Source organism: Aythya fuligula, unplaced genomic scaffold, assembly GCF_009819795.1.
Source record: "Aythya fuligula isolate bAytFul2 unplaced genomic scaffold, bAytFul2.pri scaffold_60_arrow_ctg1, whole genome shotgun sequence".
Classification (NCBI taxonomy): Eukaryota; Metazoa; Chordata; class Aves; order Anseriformes; family Anatidae; genus Aythya; species Aythya fuligula.
In genome coordinates this window covers 105,327-125,289 of record NW_022473995.1, presented here as the reverse complement: position 1 = coordinate 125,289, position 19,963 = coordinate 105,327, and the positions used below count along the sequence as shown (strand labels likewise).

The 19,963-nt window shown below is 64.2% G+C and overlaps 1 protein-coding gene across 1 annotated transcript; it reads left to right on the top strand.

Moving 5' to 3' along the window:
* Nucleotides 1–417: 417 nt before the first annotated feature.
* LOC116501651 (chromodomain-helicase-DNA-binding protein 3-like) lies at nt 418–19,756 on the top strand (the record flags this gene model as incomplete). Its single annotated transcript, XM_032207242.1, has 21 exons — nt 418–549; nt 1,090–1,207; nt 1,669–1,793; nt 2,199–2,430; nt 4,916–5,082; nt 6,032–6,209; nt 7,243–7,308; nt 7,611–7,696; nt 9,015–9,148; nt 10,878–11,022; nt 11,276–11,438; nt 12,506–12,618; nt 12,854–12,989; nt 13,070–13,168; nt 13,420–13,533; nt 13,630–13,738; nt 15,670–15,802; nt 16,435–16,630; nt 18,465–18,628; nt 19,183–19,309; nt 19,599–19,756. Coding segments are annotated over 21 exons (2,841 nt in total), but the record flags the coding sequence as incomplete, so codon positions are not given.
* Between the last annotated feature and the right edge of the window lie 207 nt (nt 19,757–19,963).

Sequence of the window (19,963 nt, the reverse complement as noted above, 5' to 3'; positions counted from 1 at the left end):
TGGGGGGACACGGAGGGCATGGAGGGGACAAGAGGGAGGTGGGGTGGTGGGACATGAGCTTCAGAGGGACATGGGGACATGGGGGGGACAGAGGGACACGGATATGGGGCAGAACTGGGGGGGACAGAGGGGCACGGGGTAGTGGGACAGTGGGAGCTACAGGGGGACATGGGGATGGGGGGGACGGGGGGAGTTATGGGGGGCATGGAGGGGACACAGAGGGGACATGGAGGGGACAGAGGGACACGGAGGGGACAAGGGGACCACAGGGTGGGGGGACACGGGGGGAGCTCCATGGGGACACCTGGGGGGGACATGGAGCTGTGGGTGCACGGGGTGGGTGGTGGGGCCAGGGGTGATGTCCCTGTCCCCATCCTGTCCCCAACCTGTCCCTAACCCGTCCCCAACCCCCCCCAGGAGTCCCCGAAGCTGCCGAGCGGCGCCTACGAGGGGGGGGCCCTGATCAAGGCCTCGGGGAAGCTGCTGCTGCTGCAGAAGATGCTGCGCAAGCTGAAGGAGCAGAACCACCGCGTGCTCATCTTCTCCCAGGTCGGTGGGGAGGGGGCTGCCCCCCCAGCACCCGTGGGTGCCCCCAGAACCCGTGGGTGCCCCCAGAACCCGTGGGTGCCCCCAGAGCCCCCAGCACCCAGGCCAGCAGCCATGGGTGCCTCCAGTATAACCAGTTCTTGTCCCAGCACCCCTGGGTGCCCCCAGTCTACCCTAGCACCAGCAGCAGCTGCGCCTGTGGGTGCCCCCAGTATAACCAGTAACCATCCCAGTACCCCTCAGTGCCCCCAGTCTAACCAGTGTCCCATCCCAGCACCCTGGCTGCTCCCAGTCTACCCAGCACCAGCTGCCCCCCAGCCCCTCCAGGTGCTCCCAGTGTAACCAGTGCCCATCCCAGCACCCCTGGGTGCTCCCAGTGCCTTTGGGTGTCCCCAGTCTAACCAGTGCCCATCCCAGCCCCCCCCCCCCAGGTGCTCCCAGTCTAACCAGCACCAGGTGCCCCCAGCCCCCCCGGGTGCCCCCATTGTAACCAGTGACTCCCCCAGCCCCCCCAGTGCTCCCAGTCTAACCAGTGCCCCGCAGATGACGAAGATGCTGGACCTGCTGGAGGACTTCCTGGACTACGAGGGCTACAAGTACGAGCGCATCGACGGGGGCATCACGGGGGCGCTGCGCCAGGAGGCCATCGACCGCTTCAACGGTAGGCCTGGGGGGGGCTGGGGGGTCACAGGGGACTGGGGGGGACCTGGGGGATGTGGGGGGACCCAGGGGCCCTGGGGGGACACAGGGGACTTGGGGGGGGACCAAGGAACCAAGCAGGAGGGCACCAAGGGACCAAGGGGACGCAGGCGTTTGGGGTGACACCCAGGCAGGATGGGGCCCCCCAGGCAGGATGGGGACCCCAGGTAGTTTGGAAGGGGGGGACAGGGACTTTTAGGGACTTTTTTTGGGGTGGGGGGGGTCCTGACCCCATCCGTGATGGGTTCTTGTGAGGGTTCAGGGTGCCCGCGCGCCCACCGCTGGGTGCTGGAGGGGGGAGAGGTTTTTTTTGGGGGGCGTTTCTGACAGCCCTGGGGTCCCTGATGATGCTGGGGGAGGCATGGGGGGGCCATGGGCTTTGCCGGGGGGCTGTCACCCCCCGTGCTGACGCCGGGGGGGCAGCGCCGGGGGCGCAGCAGTTCTGCTTCCTGCTGTCGACGCGGGCCGGGGGCCTCGGCATCAACCTGGCGACCGCCGACACCGTCGTCATCTTCGACTCCGACTGGAACCCCCACAACGACATCCAGGTGTGCCCCCCCCCCCTACGTTCTCCGCGGCCCCATCCCCACCTCCTCTGCCCCGTCCCCTTGGCCTTGTCACCTCCCTGTCCCCGGTTGTCACCTCGTGCCACCACGGCCCCCTCCCCGGCCACTGACGCCACGATGGGTGCCACCATGGCCCCAGCCACACTCAGGTTCCTCAACATGTCCCCATCACCACGTCCCCACCACCACGTCCCCACCACCACGTCCTCCATGACCACATCCCCACCACCACATCCCTGCTCCAACGCTCCCCTCACCTCCCCCCTCTCCACGACGTCCTTACTGATGTCCCCAACCTGTCCCCTTCCCCCGTGGCGCTGCTTGACGCGTCCTCCACCTCCGTGTCCCCGCTCCGACACGTCCCCTGCTGCCTCCCCGTCCCCGCAGGCCTTCAGCCGGGCGCACCGCATCGGCCAGGCCAACAAGGTGATGATCTACCGGTTCGTCACGCGCGCGTCGGTGGAGGAACGCATCACGCAGGTGGCCAAGCGCAAGATGATGCTGACGCACCTGGTGGTGCGCCCGGGGCTGGGCTCCAAGGCCGGCTCCATGTCCAAGCAGGAGCTTGATGACATCCTCAAGTTTGGCACTGAGGAGCTCTTCAAGGACGAGAACGAGGGTCAGCGCCCGCCGGGGATGGGGTGTGGTGGGCTGGGAGGGGGATACGGGGGGACGTGGGGGGACGTGGGAGGCAGTGGTGGGATGTAGGAGGCTGTGGTGGGACCTGGGAGGTCGTGGTAGGATGTAGGAGGCCATGAGAGGATGTAGGAGACCATGCTGGGACGTGGGAGGCTGTGGTAGGGCATAGGAGGCCGTGGTGGGACATGGGAGGCTGTGGTTGGATGTAGGAGGCCGTGGAAGGACGTAGGAGGCCGTGGTGGGACACAACAGCTCATGCAGAGCTGCAGTGGGATGTACAAGGACTTGGAGGGATGTTTGAGGCAAGGCAGTGAGAGGACATGTAAGGCCATGCTAGGGCTGTGATGGGACATGCAAAGCCATGGTGGGACGTGTGAGGCCGTGGTGGGACATGTGAGGCCGTGGTGGGACGTGTGAGGCCGTGGTGGGACGTGTGAGGCCGTGATGAGATGTGCAAGGCTGTGATGGGTCATGCAGAGTAAGAACAGAACATGCAAAGCCACGATAAGGCCGTGGTGGGATGTGCAGATCCATGACGGGGTGCATGAAGCCATAGTGGGGCCGTGAGAGGACACACGAGGACGTGAGGGGGCCAAGATGGGACCCATGAGGCCATGATGGGACGTGGCAGGCCGTGAACTGGGTCACAGCAGGTCGTGCAAGGCCATGGCGGGATGTCATGTTGGGTTGTTCAAGGCTGTGTGGAGGCATTCCGGTCTGTGTTGGACCATACTGGGCTGTACTGGGCCATGTTGGTCTGTGTTGGACTGTATTGGGCCATGCTGGGCTGTGTTGGACCATATTGGACCATCATGAGCTGTGTTGGACCATAATGGGCCATGTTGGTCTGTGTCAGGCCGTGTTGGGCTATGTTGGGCCATGCCTGGATATGCTGAGCTATGTTGGACCATCCTGGGCCATACTGGGCTGCATTGGACCATATTGGGTCATGCTGAGCTGTATCAGGCCACATTGGCCTGTATTGGGCCATACTGGGCCATACTGGGCCATGCTGAGCTATGTTGGACCATCCTGGGCCATACTGGGCTGTGTTGGCCTATATTGGGTCACGTTGAGTTGTGTTGGGCCATGTTGGGCCGTATCAGGCCATGCTGGGTCATGCTGGGCTGTAACAGGCCACGCTGAGCTGTGTCAGGCCATTTTGGGCTGTATCAGGAGACAGTGGGATGTGTCAGGCCATGTCAGGCCATGTTGGACTGTGTTGGGCCATGTTGAGCTGTGTCAGGCCATGATGGGCCGTGTTGGAACATACTGGTCCATATTGGGCCGTGTCAGGCCATGTTGGGCTGTGTCAGGCCACGTTGGGCCATACCTGGACATGCTGAGCTATGTTGGACCATATTGGGTCATACTGGGCTGTAATGGACCTTACTGGGTCGTGTTGAGTTGTATTGGGCCATGTTGGGCCATGTAGACCTGTATCAGGCTATGTTGGGCCGTGCTAGGCCATGTCAGGCCATGCTGAGTTGTATCAGGTTGTGTTGGGCCATGTTGGGCTTCATTGAGCTGTGACAGGCCATATTGGGCTGTGCTGGAGCATACTGGGTCATGTTGAGTTGTGTTGGGTTGTGTTGGGCTGTGTCAGGCCATGCTGGGTCATGTTGGACCATACCTGGACATGCTGAGCTAAGTTGGACCATATTGGGTCATACTGGGCTGTGTTGGACCTTACTGGGTCATGTTGAGTTGTGTCAGATCATACTGGGCCATACTGGGCCACATTGAGCTGTGTTGGAGCACATGGGGTCGTATTGAGGTGTATTGGGCCGCGTTGACCCACGTTGAGCTGTATTGGGCCATATTGTGCTATGTCAAGCCGTGTCAGGCCATGTTGAGCTGTATCGGGCCATGTTGGGCTGTGTTGGGCCATGTTGATCTATGTCAGGTTATTTTGGGCCATGTTGAGTTGTGTCAGGCCACGTTGGTCTGTGTTGGGCTGTATTGGGCCATGTTGGGCTGTATTGGGCCATGTTGGGCCGTGTTGGGCTGTATTGGGCTGTATTGGGCCATGTTGGGCTGTATTGGGCTGTATTGGGCCACGTTGGGCTGTATTGGGCCATGTTGGGCTGTATTGGGCTGTATTGGGCCACGCTGGGCTGTATTGGGCCATGTTGGGCTGTATTGGGCCATGTTGGGCCATGTTGGGCCATGTTGGGCTGTATCAGGCCTCGTTGGGCTGTATTGGGCCATGTTGGGCCGTGTTGGGCTGTATTGGGCTGTATTGGGCCTCGTTGGGCTGTATTGGGCCATGTTGGGCTGTGTCGGGCCACGTTGGACCATGTTGGGCTGTATCAGAGCATGCTGGGCTGTGTTCGACCATGCTGGGCCACGCTGGACCGTGCTGGGCCACGTCAGGCCACACTGGGCCGCGCTGGGCCGTGCTGGGCCGTCCTGGACCAAGTCAGGCCACGCCAGGCCGTGTCAGCGGCGTGTCACCGGCGCAGGGGAGAACAAGGAGGAGGACAGCAGCGTCATCCACTACGACAACGAGGCCATCGCCCGGCTGCTCGATCGCAACCAGGACGCCACCGACGACGCCGACGTGCAGAACATGAACGAGTACCTCAGCTCCTTCAAGGTGGCGCAGTACGTCGTGCGCGAGGAGGACAAGGTGCGTCCGGGGACAGGGGACGGGGGGGCATGAAAGGGGGGACGAGGGAGGTGATGGAGGTGATGGGGGTGATGGGGACAATTGAGATGGTGGGGTGAGATGGGGTGGGGGTGATGGAGGTGGGGATGGTGGAGATGGTGGAGGTAAAGATGATGGGGATGGGGGGATGGTGGAGATGGTGGGGACAACGGGAGTGGGGGTGATGGAGAAGATGGGGTGGAGATGATGGAGGCAGGGATGATGACAGTGGGGATGGGGACAATGGAAATGGGATGATGGAGATGCAGATGATGGAGGTGGTGGAATGGGAATGGTGGAAATGGGAACGAGTGAAATGATGGAGTCGGAGGTGATGGGGGTGATGGAGACGTGGAGATGGGGACAAGGGGTGAAGGAGAAGGAGGTGGTGAGGATGGGGATGATGGAGGAGGAAAAAACGGGGACAGTGGGGATGGGAACAATGGAAACGGTGGAGATGGGGACAGTGGGGGTGATGGAGGTGGGGACAATGGGGATGGAGGTGATGGAGGTGATGGGGACAGTGGAGGTGGACGTGATGGAGATGATGGGGATGATAAGGATGAAGATGGTGGAGGTGATGGGGACAATGGAGGTGGACGTGATGGAGATGACGGGGGCAGTGGAGGTGGAGATGATGGAGTTGATAAGGATGGAGATGACGTTGGTGGAGGTAATAGAGACAACGGAGGTGGAGATGATGGAAATGATGGAGATGGTGGGGATGGAGATGATGGGGGATGATGGAGGTGATGGGGGCAGTGGAGGTGGAGATGTTGGGATGATGGGGACAGGGATGATGGAGTTAGAGAGGACGGAGATGATGGAGATGAGACCATGGGGACGGAGATGATGGAGACCATGGGGACGGAGATGGTGGGGACCATGGGGACCATGGGGACGATCCAACCCACGGCGCCTCCTCCTGCAGATCGAGGAGATCGAGCGGGAGATCATCAAGCAGGAGGAGAACGTCGACCCCGACTACTGGGAGAAGCTGCTGCGGCACCACTACGAGCAGCAGCAGGAGGACCTGGCGCGCAACCTGGGCAAGGGCAAGCGGGTGCGCAAGCAGGTCAACTACAACGACGCTGCCCAGGAGGACCAAGGTGGGCACTGGGAGGGACTGGGAGGCACTGGGAGGGAGCTGGGAAGGACTTGGAGGGAACTGGGAGGGACTGGGAAGCAGCAGGAGAACCTGGCGCGCAACCCAGGCAAGGGCAAGCAGGTACACAAGCTGGTCAACTATGATGCTGGTGCCCAGGAGGACCAAGGTGGGCACTGGGAGGAAACTGGGAGGCACTGGTAGGGACTGGAAGGCACTGAGAGGGAACTGGGAGGCACTGGGAAGCACTGGGGAGGAGCTGATGCACAAGCTGGTCAAGAGCAAGCAGGTCAGCTACAACGATAGTGCCCAGGTGGGCACTGGGAGGCACTGGGAGGGAACTGGGAGGCACTGGGAGGATGCTGGAACGTACTGGGAGTTAGTGGGAGGGGTCTAGGTGTACTGGGCACCCAAGCTTAGGGAACCGAGGTGGGTGCAGGGTGGCTGAGAGCACTGGGAGGCACTGGTGAGGTACTGGGGCACATGGCGGAGGCACTGGGATGTACTGGGAAGGTACTGGGAAGCACTGGGAGGGTGTTGGGAGGCACTGGGGGAAGTGCTGATGCTTACGCCTGTGAGGACCAAGGTGGGTGCAGGGCAACTGGGAGCACTGGGAGGCACTGGTGTGTGCCTTAGGAGGCACCAGAAAGGATAATGGGAGGATACTGGGAGGCACTGGGACAGACTGGGAAGGACCCGGGGAGAGTGCTGATACAATGGGCACCCACACCCTGGAGGACTGGGGTGCCCCTGAGGCAACTGGGATCACTGGGAGGTTACTGGGATGCTCCTTTGGGGCACTGGGAGGCACTGGGACAGACTGGGAGGCACTGGGAGGGCTCTGAGCCGGGCTGCAGAACACGCGGGGGGCATTTGGGGCAGGGGGGTGTTTAGGGGACATTTGGGCGGGCATCTGGGAGTCCCGGGGGGGCACCTGGGTATTAGGGGTCTGAGGGGTGATTTGGGGTCTGGGGGGGGCAATATTGGGGTGCGCGGGGGGGGGCCTGGGGGTGCTGATCCCCCCCCCCCCCCCCCAGACAACCAGTCCGAGTACTCGGTGGGCTCCGAGGAGGAGGACGAGGACTTCGATGAGAGGCCGGAGGGTGAGTGCCCCCCCGTGACCCCCCCGTGTCCCCCCACATCCCTCTGACCCCCCCCACGTCCCTCTGACCCCCCCATGTCCCTCTGATCCCCCCCCCTCCTCGTAATGTCCCCAACTGTCCCCTGTGTCCTCCCCAGCCCCCCCCCTTTCTGGGGTGGGCTCCTGCCTGCCCCTGGGGGGGGTGGGGGACACCTTGGGGAGCCCTGGGGGGCACAGGGGGGGGCCGGGGGGGCTTCCTGGGTGCCCTGGGGGGGGGTCCGTGGGGGTGTCACGGGGGGGGGTGACAGCGATGTCCCCGTCCAGGCCGGCGCCAGTCCAAGCGGCAGCTCCGGAACGAGAAGGACAAACCGCTGCCCCCGCTGCTGGCCCGGGTGGGGGGCAACATCGAGGTGAGGACCCCCGGGGGGGCACCTCGGGGTGGGGGGGGTCCCCTGAGTGTCCCCTGGGTCCCCCCTGGGTCCCTTTTTGTCACCCGGGGTCCATCGGGTCCCTTTTTGTCCCTTATCCCACCCTGGGTGCCCCCCCCTGAGACCTGGGGGGTCCCTCTGACCCCTGGGGGTCACCTGGGTGTCCCCCCCCCCCCAGCCACCAGTGTCCCCCCTCCTCCTGTCACCTTCCTGGTCCCCTGGGTCCCCCCCCAGTGTCCCCAAACACCAGTGTCCCCAGTAGCCTCCCCACCTCGTATCTGCCCTTCCTGAGCAAGCCTCGGGGTGTCCCCGTCCCCTTGGGGTGTCCCTGTCCCCTTAGGGTGTCCCCTTGGGGTGTCCCCATCCCCTTGGGGTGTCCCCATCCCCTTGGGGTATCACTGTCCCCTCAGGGTGTCCCCACCCCCCCTGGGTGTCCCCCCAGGTGTCCCCTTGGGTGTCCCCATCCTCCTGGGGTGTCCCCATCCCCTCGAGGTGTCCCCATCCCCTTGGAGTGTCCCTGTCCCTTGGGGTGTCCCCTCGGGGTGTCCCCGTCCTCCTGGGGTGTCCTTGTCCCCATGGGTGTTCCTCAGGGTGTCCCCATCCCCTTGGGGTGTCCCTGCCCCCTCAGGTGACCCCCTGGGTGTCCCTATCCTTGTGGTGTCCCCATCCTTGGGGTGTCCCCCTCCCCTAGATGTCCCTGTCCCCCCGGGGTGTCCCCATCCCCTGGGTGTCCCTTTCCCCTGGGGTGTCCCCATCCCTCAGGGTGTCCCCTTCCCCTGGGGTGTCCCCGTCCCCCTGGGGTGTCCCCATCCCCTGGATGTCCCTGTCCCTCAGGGTGCCCCCATCCCTCTGGGTGTCCCCATCCCCCCTGGATGTCCCCATCCCTTGGGGTGTCCCCATCCCCCCGGGGTGTCCCCATCCCCTGGATGTCCCTTTCGCTCAGGGTGTCCCCATCCCCCCTGGGTGTCCCCATCCCCTGGGTGTCCCCATCCCTTGGATGTCCCTTTCCCCTTGGGGTGTCCCCGTCCCCCCGGGGTGTCCCCATCCCCTGGATGTCCCTTTCCCCTGGGGTGTCCCCATCCCCCCGGGGTGTCCCCATCCCCCCTGGGTGTCCCCATCCCCTGGATGTCCCTGTCCCTCAGGGTGTCCCCATCCCCCCTGGGTGTCCCCATCCCCTGGATGTCCCTATCCCTCAGGGTGTCCCCATCCCTCGGGATATCCCCATCCCCCCTGGGTGTCCCCGTCCCCTCGGGGTGTCCCCCCGCCCCCCGGTGTCCCCGTGACCCCCCCCGTGCCGCAGGTGCTGGGCTTCAACACGCGGCAGCGCAAGGCGTTCCTCAACGCCGTCATGCGCTGGGGGATGCCCCCCCAGGACGCCTTCACCTCCCAGTGGCTCGTGCGCGACCTCCGCGGCAAGAGCGAGAAGGAGTTCAAGTAGGTGGCACCGCGGGGACAGCGAGGGGACAGCGAGGGGACACCGAGGGGGCCATGAGGACAGCGGGCGGGGGACACGGGTGTCCCCAAAGCTGGCCCTGGGGTCGTGGGGAAGGGCCGGGGGGGGCTGAGGTGGGGTTGTGTGTCCCCATCTCTCTGTCCCTGTGGGGCGTCTGGTGTCCCCACGGTGTCCCCACGGTGTCCCCACGTCCCTGTGAGTCCCCACTGTGACCCCACGGTGTCCCCATGAGTCCCCATGTACCTGCGTGTCCCCATGTGTGTCCCCATGTCCCCACTGCATCCCCATGTGTGTCCCCATTCGTGTCCCCATGTCCCTGTGTGTCCCCACGTCCCCACTGTCCCCACATGTCCCTATGTCCCTGTGTGTCCCTGTGTGTCCTCATGTGTCCCATGTCCCCATATTTGTGTCATCCCCATGTCCCCATGTGTGTCCCCGTGTCCCTGCGTGTCCCCCATCCCCATTTGTGTCCCCACATCCATGTGTGTCCCCATTTGTGTCCCCATGTCCCCATTTGTGTCCCCATGTCCCCATGTGTGTCTCCATTGTCCCACGTCCCTGTCCCTGATGTCCCCACATGTCCCCATGTCTGTGTCCCCTCCATGTCCCCCCGTGTCCCCACCATGTCCCTGTACTCCTCCATTGTCCCGTGTCCCTTTGTCCCTCACGTCCCTGCATGTCCCCATCTCCGTGTCCCCCTGTCCCCCATGTTCCCTCACATCCCTGCATGTCCCCGCCTTCCCATGCCCATGTCCCCATGTGTCTCCATGTCCCCACATGTCCCCAAGTCTTCCCACATACCCCGTGTCCCCGAGTGTCCCCAAGTCTCTCTGCATGTCCCCGTGTGTCCCCGCGTGTCCCCGTGTCCCCGTGCCGCGTGATGAGCCCTTACTCAGCCGAGCGCCGCCGTCGGCTTTCCTGGGGAGCGGGCGAGCGCCGCGTCCCCCTCGCGCCGACGCACAGCCACCCCCGCGGGGGACGGGGTGTCCCCCGTGTCCCCGTGTCCCCGAGGGGGGCCGGGCAGGGCCCAGGGGACGCCAGAGAGGTGGCAGGACCCGGCCACGGCCGGCACAGGCCTGGGACGGGCGCTGTGACGAGGGGATGGCTGATGGCGCGGGGACGCTGGGGACAACGGGACATTGGGGATGTTGGGGACACTGGGGACATCAAGGACATTGGGGATGTTGGGGACACTGGGGACATCAGGGACATTGGGGACACTGGGGACATCGGGGACATTGGAGGCATCAGGGATGTTGGGGACATTGGGGATATTGGGGACATCAGGGATGTTGGGAACATCAGAGACATTGGGGACATCGGGGATGCTGGGGACATCAGGGACATCAGGGACATCAGGGACATTGGGGATGTTGGGGACATTGGGGTGGGGATCCCAGGAACAGGGACAAGGACCCTGGGGACAAGGACAGCGGGATGTGGGGGGACACTGGTGGCAGGGACAGGGATGGGGACAGGGACACGGGATGGGGACATCCCCCCAGATGAGGGGAGGGGACGCTGGGGACAGGGACCCTGGGGATGGGGACAACGGGGACGGGGTCTGTAGGGACAAAGCACCCCGGGGACAGGGACAGCAGGGACGGGAGCCTCTTGGGACAGGGGTGGGGACGCAGGGGACGGTGACGCTGGGGCCGAGGGGCCGCCGGGGGTGGCGGTGTCCCCAAGGAAGGGCTGTTGTGTCCCCAGGGCCTACGTGTCCCTCTTCATGCGCCACCTCTGCGAGCCGGGCGCCGACGGCTCCGAGACCTTCGCCGACGGGGTCCCGCGGGAGGGGCTCTCGCGGCAGCAGGTGCTGACCCGCATCGGTGTCATGTCCCTCGTCAAGAAGAAGGTACACAGGTCCCCGTCACCCCTGTCCCCTCCCTGTCCCCTCCCTGTCCCCTCCATCCCCTCCCTGTCCCCTCCATCCCCTCCATCCCCTCCGTGTCCCCTGGACCCCCACCTGAGGTCTCCTCGGTTCCCTGCCTCCCCCGTCTCCCCTGGGTGTCCCCCCCCCGGTTCCCCTCCATCCCCTAGGTCCCCCCCGTGTCCCCCTCCTGTCCCCGGTGTCCCCCGGTGTCCCCACTGTCCCCGCCGCCCCCCAGGTGCAGGAATTCGAGCACATCAACGGGCGCTGGAGCCTCCCCGAGCTGGTCCCGGAGCCCAGCGCCGACTCCAAGCGCTCGTCGCGCGCCTCGTCCCCCGCCAAGACCTGCAGCACCGACCCCGAGCAGAGCCGCACGCCCACCCCATGCACCTCCAAACCCGGTACGGCCACGGGCACGGGGACACGGGGACACGGGGATGGGACACGGGGATGGGACACGGGGGCGTGGGGACGTGGATATAGGGACAGGGACATGGGAATGTGGGGACACGGGGGTATAGGGACAGGGACATGGGGACACGGGGATGTGGGGACAGGGACATGGGGACATGGGGATGTGGGGACGGAGGGATGGGGACACAGGGACGGGGACAAAGGGACGGGGACACGGGGATGTGGGAACATGGATATAGGGACAGGGACATGGGAATGTGGGGACACGGGGATATAGGGACAGGGACATGTGGACATGGGGATGTGGGGACAGAGGGATGGGGACACAGGGATGGGGACAAAGGGATGGGGACACAGGGATATAGGGACAGGGACATGGGGGTGGGGACACAGGGGTGTGGGAACATGGATATAGGGACAGGGACATGGGAATGTGGGGACACGGGGGTATAGGGACAGGGACATGGGGACATGGGGATGTGGGGACAGAGGGATGGGGACAAAGGGATGGGGACACGGAGATGTGGGGACACAGGGATATAGGGACAGGGACACGGGGTTGGGACATGGGGACACAGGGACAGGGACACAGGGATGTGGGGACACGGGGATATAGGGACAGGGACATGGGGACATGGGGATGGGGATGTGAGGGTCAAGGATCCAGGGACAGGGGGACAAGGGGACGTGGGGACATGGGATGGGAACATGGGGGTGGGGACACGGGGGTGTGGGGACATGGGGATGAGGATGGGGACATTGGGATGTGGCGACAGGATGGGGACAGGGACACCACGGACATTGGGGATGGGGATGGGGACACGGGGACAGGGGGTGGGAACTGGGACGTGGGGAGCAGGGGGGACAGGGGGTGGGGACAGGGCCACCAGGGACGTGGGGGACACAGGGCTGGGGACACAGGGACATGGGGACAGGGACACGGGACAGAGGACACAGGGGACAGGGGATGGGGACATGGGGGCACAGGAGCATCACCGGGGTGCCCGGGGCCCCCACGTCCCCGTGTCCCCTTCTCAATGTCCCCTGTCCCCAGCCACGCCAGCGCCCAGCGAGCGCGGGGACGGGATGGGGCCACCCCCGGACAGGGACGACGGTGACACCCGGGACGAGAAGGAGCCCAAAGGTCCCGAGAAGATGGAGACGGAGGTGGGTGACGGCGCTGTCCCCGTCCCTGTCCCCAACACTGTCCCCACGTGTCCCCATCCCTGCCCTCCTCCCCATCTCTGTCCCCTTCATCCTCATCCTCATCCTCGTCCCCTCTGTCCCCTCCCTGCTGTTGTCCCCACGTCCCCCGTTCCCCCCCAGCCCTCCCCCTCACCCCCCGGGCTGTGTGGGGTCACCCGGGGGTGACGCCAGCTCCGTGTCCCCGTTGTCCCCGCAGGCTCCCGTCCCCGAGGCGCCGCCGTCCCCGGGCGATGGCAGCGAGGCCGAGGGCCCGAGGAAGGGCGAGGAGGAGGAGGGCCCCGGCGGCGAGCGGGAGCCGGAGGCCGAAGGCCCCCTGGCCCGCGACGAGCGCGGTGAGCGCCTGGTGTCCCCGTGTCCCCCCCGATGTCCCCAAGGACCTGGTCCCTGAGCCCCCCCCGTCCCCTTCCAGCAGGCGCCGAGGCCGAGAAGCCCCCCGGGGGGGAGAAGGGCGACGAGAAGCCCCCCGAGGAGGAGCCCAAGGAGCGGCCGGGAGACCCCGACCCCAAACGAGGTACCTGGGGGCGGGGCCTGATAGGGTGGGGACCTGCTGGGGGCGTGGCTAAACTAATTAGGGGGGCGGGGTTAACCAAGGAGCCCCGCCTGCAGCGTTCCGCTGGGATTTGCGCTGCGTTCACTCTGAAGCCTACTGATGGCCGGGAGCCGCTCCCTGCCCGCCGGGGGGGCCGCGGGTGGTTTGGGGGAGCCGGGGGGGGGCACGACGCGGTGCTGAGCCCCTCCCCCTCCCCGCGCCCCCCCTCGCAGAGGAGGTGAAGGCCGAGAAGGAGCCGAAGCTGGAGCCGCGCGCCAACGGCCGGCGGGAAGACAAAGCCGAGAAGCCGCGGTTCATGTTCAACATCGCCGACGGCGGCTTCACGGGTGAGCCACGGGGGGGTCCCCGGGGGTTTTGGGGTGCGGGGGGGGGGCCACGCGGTGGGGTCCCCACGCTCCTGATGCCCCCCCCCGGCCCCGCAGAGCTGCACACGCTGTGGCAGAACGAGGAGCGCGCCGCCGTCTCCTCGGGGAAGCTCAACGAGATCTGGCACCGGCGCCACGACTACTGGCTGCTGGCCGGCATCGTCCTGTATCCTTCCAGCGCCCGCAGCACCCTGGGGTGCCCCCAGAGCCCCCAGGTCCCTCCAGCAGCACCCTTGGGTGCTCCTGATACTACCCCCAGCACGCCTAGGTCCTCACTCCCCAGCACCCTGGGGTGCCCCCAGCAAGGCCAGGTGCCTCAAGCAGCACCCTTGGGTGCCCCCAATACCCCTCAGCACTCACAAGTCCCCCCAGCAGCACCCTGGGGTGCCCCCAGTAGCACCCCATGTCCCCAGCAGCACCCTGGGATGCCCCTGATACCCCCAGCATGCCCAGGTCCCATCCCCCCCTCCCCCCATCACTCCTTAAACTCTCCCAGCACCCTTGGGTGCTCCCCAGTACCTCCCGGGTCTCCCTAGCACCCACAGGTGCTCCCCAGTGCTTTGTGGGTGCCCCCAGCACCCCCGGGTGCCCCCCAGGTGCCACCATTCTCCACGGGGATGGTGGCAGTGGGGCAGTGACAGCAGGGTGACACCTGGGGGGGGGACAGGGGTGACACGGGGACAGCAGTGGCAGTGACGGTGACACTGGGGGTGGTCCTTAGGGCACAACCAGGGTGGGTGACGTGGGAGCAGATGGAGGTGTTGGGGACAGAGTGGTGTGGTGACACCGTGACACTGTGACACGGTGACTTGGTGACCTGGTGACACAGTGACTTGGTGACATAGTGACTTGGTGACATGGTGACACCGTGACAGTGACCTGGGGGCACAGTGGCATGGTGACTTGGTGACATGGTGACACAGTGACTTGGTGACATAGTGACATGGTGACACTATGACACAGGGACTTGGTGACACACTGACTTGGTGACATGGTGACACCGTGGCCGTCCTTATCGCACAGCTCTGGCTCCACGTGCTGGACATGGGATGGTCTGGGGGTACGAGGGGGATGTTGGGGACACGGTGACACAGTGACAGTGACAGGGTTGTGACGCAGTGGTAGTGATGCAGTGACAGTGACGTGGTGATGCGGTGACGTGGTGATGCAGTGACAGTGACCTGGTGACAGGGGGATGTGGTGACATGTTGACACTGTGACACGGTGACATGGTAACACAGTGACACAGTGATGTGGTGGCACTGTGATTTGGCGACATGGTGACACAGTGACATGGTGACTCTGTGACAAAGTGACATGGTAGCACCTTGACATGGTGACACAGTGATGCAGTGACATGGTGATATGGTGACATGGTGACATATGGATCTGGTGCCGTGATCTGGTGATCATGGTGACATGGTGACGCAGTGACACAGTGATGTGACAGTGATGTGGTGGCAGTGATTGGGTGACATGGTGGCCCAGTGACATGGTGACATAGTAATCTGCTGACATGGTGACACAGTGAAGCAGTGACACGGTGTCTCAGTGACATGGTGACAAAGTGACAAGGTGACAGTGACAGTCCCTAGCACGCGGCCACAGCTCTGTGCGCCAGATGGGGAATGACCAAGGGGGAAGAGGTTGATGTGGTGACACAGTGATGCAGTGACATGGTGACGCGATGACACGGTGATGCGATGACATGGTGATGCGGTGATGCAGTGACATAGTGACATGGTGACCTGGTGACACGGTGACATGGTGATGCGGTGACATACTGACACAGTGACACAGTGACATAGTGACACAGTGACATGGTGATGTGGTGACATAGTGACACGGTGACATGGTGACACAGTGATGTGGTGATGTGGTGACATGTCACATAGTGACACAGTGACGGTGACGTGGTGACATGGTGATGCAGTGACACGGTGACATAGTGACGCAGTGACATAGTGACGTGGTGACATGGTGACGCAGTGACATAGTGACGTGGTGACATAGTGACGTGGTGACATGGTGACACGGTGACACGGTGACACGGTGACACGGTGACACGGTGACGCGGTGACAGTCCTTAGCGCGCAGCCACGGCTACGCGCGCTGGACGGACATCCAGAACGACGGCGCCTTCGGGGTCATCAACGAGCCCTTCAAGGGCGAAGCCTCGAAGGGAAACTTCCTGGAGATGAAGAACAAGTTCCTCGCACGCCGCTTCAAGGTGAGCGCACGGGGGCCTTGCACGAGGGCTTTGCACGAGGGCCTTGCACCCGCACGGGGGTCTTGCACGAAGGTTGGCCTTGCGCAGGGGCTGCTCTGGGGACACGGCTCGTGGGGCTGGCACACAGGGGCTGTGTTTGCACGCTTGTGCGAGCTTTTTGCACGAGGGTCTCCGTGCACAAGTGCCAGGCTCGCACGAGGGGTCGAGCACAGCGAGCGTGCACCCAGGCAGTGCTCACACGTGGGCCACGCACGAGGGCAGAGAGGGTTGCATGGGGACAGGGCACAAGAGGCAGAGCCCCCATGGGGGGACGTGGAGGTCACCAGGGGGGCACAGAGGCCATCATGGGTGCGTGGAGACCACCGGGGGGACACAGAGGCCACCGGGGTGGTGAGGCCAGTGACGAGGCCACCAGGGGGCCACAGAGGCCACCAGGGGGGCACGGAGGCCACCAGGGGGACGCAGAGGACACCGGGGTGGCGCGGAGGCCACTGGGGGTGCCTGGAGGCCACCAGGAATGCGCGGAGGCCATGGGGGTGGCGAGGCTGGTGGCGAGGCCGCCTCCCCCCTCCCCCTTTTTTCCCCTTTCCCCCCTCTTTTCTCCCCCCCCTGCCCCCCCGTCCCTCCCGCAGCTCCTGGAGCAGGCGCTGGTGATCGAGGAGCAGCTGCGCCGCGCCGCCTACCTGAACATGACGCAGGACCCCAGCCACCCCGCCATGGCCCTCAACACCCGCTTCGCCGAGGTCGAGTGCCTGGCCGAGAGCCACCAGCACTTGTCCAAGGAGTCGCTGGCGGGCAACAAGCCCGCGAACGCCGTCCTGCACAAGGGTAAGAGGCGGGCGGGCCGGCGCGCCCGGCGCGGACGCCCCGTGTAGCGCCTCGCACCTCTCTGTACCCGCGCTCTCAATCATTAAAGTGGGGTTCTCCTCCCAACCGGCTCCCGGTGTATCCTTGCTCTGCGCGTGCTTTCTGGCGGCCGGGGAGGGCGCGGGGGGGCGGCGGGGCAGCTGCTGGAAGGCCCCCGAGGGGTTTCCGGGGTGTGAGTAAACCTTGAGTAAGCTCGGAGTAAGGCGGGGCGCGGACGCAGGGCGGCCCGAGGGGCTCCGGGGTGCGCGAGGAGGAGCAGCCGGGAGCTTCTGTTGCATACCGCGGGGCTTTGCGCTAAGATGTATCTGCTTAGTAACTGTAGTGGAAGTCTGGAGGATGCAAGTAGTATGTGCCGTGTGCTTCGGGAGTATGTAATGCATTTACCCACTGTATCTCTCGCGGGGGTATGGAATGAGTATATTCTGAGTAACCCTTGCAGTGGCCAGAGTATCCCTGGTGCATGTAACGAGTAAACCTGGAGTAATTCTGGTGTACAGAGTGGGAGTACCCAGACGGTTCCTGCTTGCATGTAATGCATAAGCCCAGAGTATCCCTGCAGCATGTACAGGCTTTGTCCAGAGTGCCCCTGGTGCATTTAATGAGTAAGCCTGGAGTACTCTTGGGGCATGTGCTGAGTATGCCCAGAGCATCTCTGGTGTATTTAAGGTCTTTGCCAGCAGTATCACTGGAGTAAGCCATGAGTATCATTGCTGTAGGCTGCTGTAGCTATGGAGAGGTTCTCAGGGGGATCTGATGAGTATTCCCTGAGTATTCCCTCCCTAAGGGTCCGTTAGCAATGTGCCCTGAGGATCTCGTGGCTGAGTAATGAGTATCGGTGATGTAGCTGCAGGCCGTCCCATGAGCCCCTTGGCCTTAGGAGTATGCGAGAAGGATGCCCAGAGTATCTCTGGTAGAAGTAGAATGTATCTGGAGTATCTCTGGTCTATCTGAAGAGTGTCTTTGGTGTGCCTAAGGCATAAATCTAGAGTATCTCCAGAGCATTTAAAGAGAATATCCAGAGTGGCTAATGAGTATCTGTGGTGTATCTAAGGAATATGCCCAGAGTGACAAAGTAACATACCCTACCTCAGGTGTCGCTAAAGATTATACCTGGAGTAGCTCTGGGGTGTCTAGGGAGGATACCTGGAGTGTCTAAGGAGTATTTCTGGAGTATCTCCAGTGTAGCTAAAGCATGTGCCCCTAGGTGCCCAAGCAGTGTGCCTGGAGTATCTCTGGTGTCTCTAAAAAGTATACACGGAGCATCTCCAGTGTGTCTAAGGTGTATGCCTGGAGTGTGCAAGGAATACAGCCAGAGCAACTCTGGTGTGTGTAGAGTAAACCCAGAGTGGCTAAAGAGTAAACCTGGAGTGTCCCAGTGTGTCTAGAGAGTATACCCAGAGTAAGTAGCATAATCAGAGCATCTCCAGTGTGACTAAGGAGCATACCTGGAGTATGTACACCCAGAGTACCTCTGGCGTACCCATACCCAGTGTACCTCTGAGTCCTCCCACCCTGGAGCATGCCCCCAGTTCCCGCTGGTGCATCCCCCGAGTATCCCTTGAGTAGCTCCCCGCCTTCCCCTCCCTCTCCCCACCCCCCTCCTTGCTCTCACGTGAGTATCTCCACCCCCGCTCCCCAAATAACCCGTGACTATGCTGTGATTAACTTACGAGTAACCTGCGAGTAACCTACGAGTAAGCTGCGAGTAGGCGTGGGGCGGCCCCCCGGCGCTGACGGGCCGCCCCCCGCCCCTCTTTCTCTCTCTCTCCCCCCCCTTTCGCCCCCCCGGCGCCAGTGCTGAACCAGCTGGAGGAGCTGCTGAGCGACATGAAGGCGGACGTCACCCGCCTCCCCGCCACCCTGTCCCGCATCCCCCCCATCGCCGCCCGCCTGCAGATGTCGGAGCGCAGCATCCTCAGCCGCCTCGCCAGCAAGGGCACCGAGAGCCACCCCCCGCCCGTAAGTCACCGCGCGCCCCCCCCCCCCGGATATGTCACCCCCTCCCACCCCCCCCCCCCAATGGGGATGTCCTCCCTTCCTCGGGGTCGTGCCCCCCTCCCTGGGGTCGTTGCCCTACACGCGCCCTGACCTCGAGGGCCTGGGGGCATCGCTCGGGTGCTGACGCCCCCTGCCTTGGGGGGCACCCTGGGGACACCTCCCACCTTGGGGGGCACCCTGGGGACACCCCCTCGCCTTGGGGGGCACCAAGAAGCTTGGGGAGGGTGCACACCCTGGGGACACCCTGCCTTGGGGACACCCTCTTGGGGACACCTTGATCTTTGGGGACACCTTGATCTTTGGGGACACCCTCACCCCCTGGATCCCTTGGGGACACCCTGACCCCCCCCCTCTTGGGGACACCCTGACCCCCCCCCCCACCAGACACCCTCACCCCCTGGGCACACCCTGACCCCTGGGGACACCCTGGGGTGCCCATCCCCTGGGGACACTCCCCTGGGGGATCCCCAGAGGCAGCAGGGTGGGAGGTGACAGCCTTGTCCCCGTGTCCCCAGACCTTCCCGCCGGGGCCCTACGCCACCCCCCAGAGCTATGGGGGCACCTTTGGGACCCCCCCGGCCGGAGCTCTCCCCCCTGGGGGGGCCAACTACAGTCAGATGCCGCCCGGCTCCTTCATCACTGGTGAGCACCCGGACCCCTGGGTCCTTTTCTTTTTTTTGGGGGGGGAGCAGGGGACCTACATACATGGGGGGGCACCCACATACTTTGGGGGGGGCACCCACGTACCTGGGTCCTCCCGGGGGGGGGCACACAGACCCCTGGGATCGGGGCCGGGACCCCTGGGTCCCTTTGGGGGGGCACCCAGATGCTTGGGTCTGGGGGAGCGGGGAGGGGAGGGGGTGTTATTGGGGGGGGGGGGCAGTGTGTGGGGCCCCCCCTTGACTTATGTCCCCCCCCCAACTCCTCGCAGCCGCTGCCAACGGCCCCCCGGTGCTGGTGAAACGGGAGCGCGAGGCCGAAGGGCCGGAGAAGAAGGAGCCGCGCGGGGGCGAAGTCATCTGCATCGACGACTGAGGGGGGGGCTGGCGGGGCCCCCCCTCCCCCCCCAGCCCTCCCCCCACCACACCCGGGCCGCCCCCTCCCCCCCCTTGGCGACGGCGGGGACGGGAGGGGGAGGAGGGGGGGAGAGACACTGCCGGAATTGCCTCGTTTCACCCCAAAATCCGGGGCGGGGCAGCCATCGGCGTTGGGGGGCGTTTTGGGGGGGGGGTGACGAGGACCACTGCAACTATAAATATGAATATATATATATATCCCCGGTGGCGGGGGGGGCCC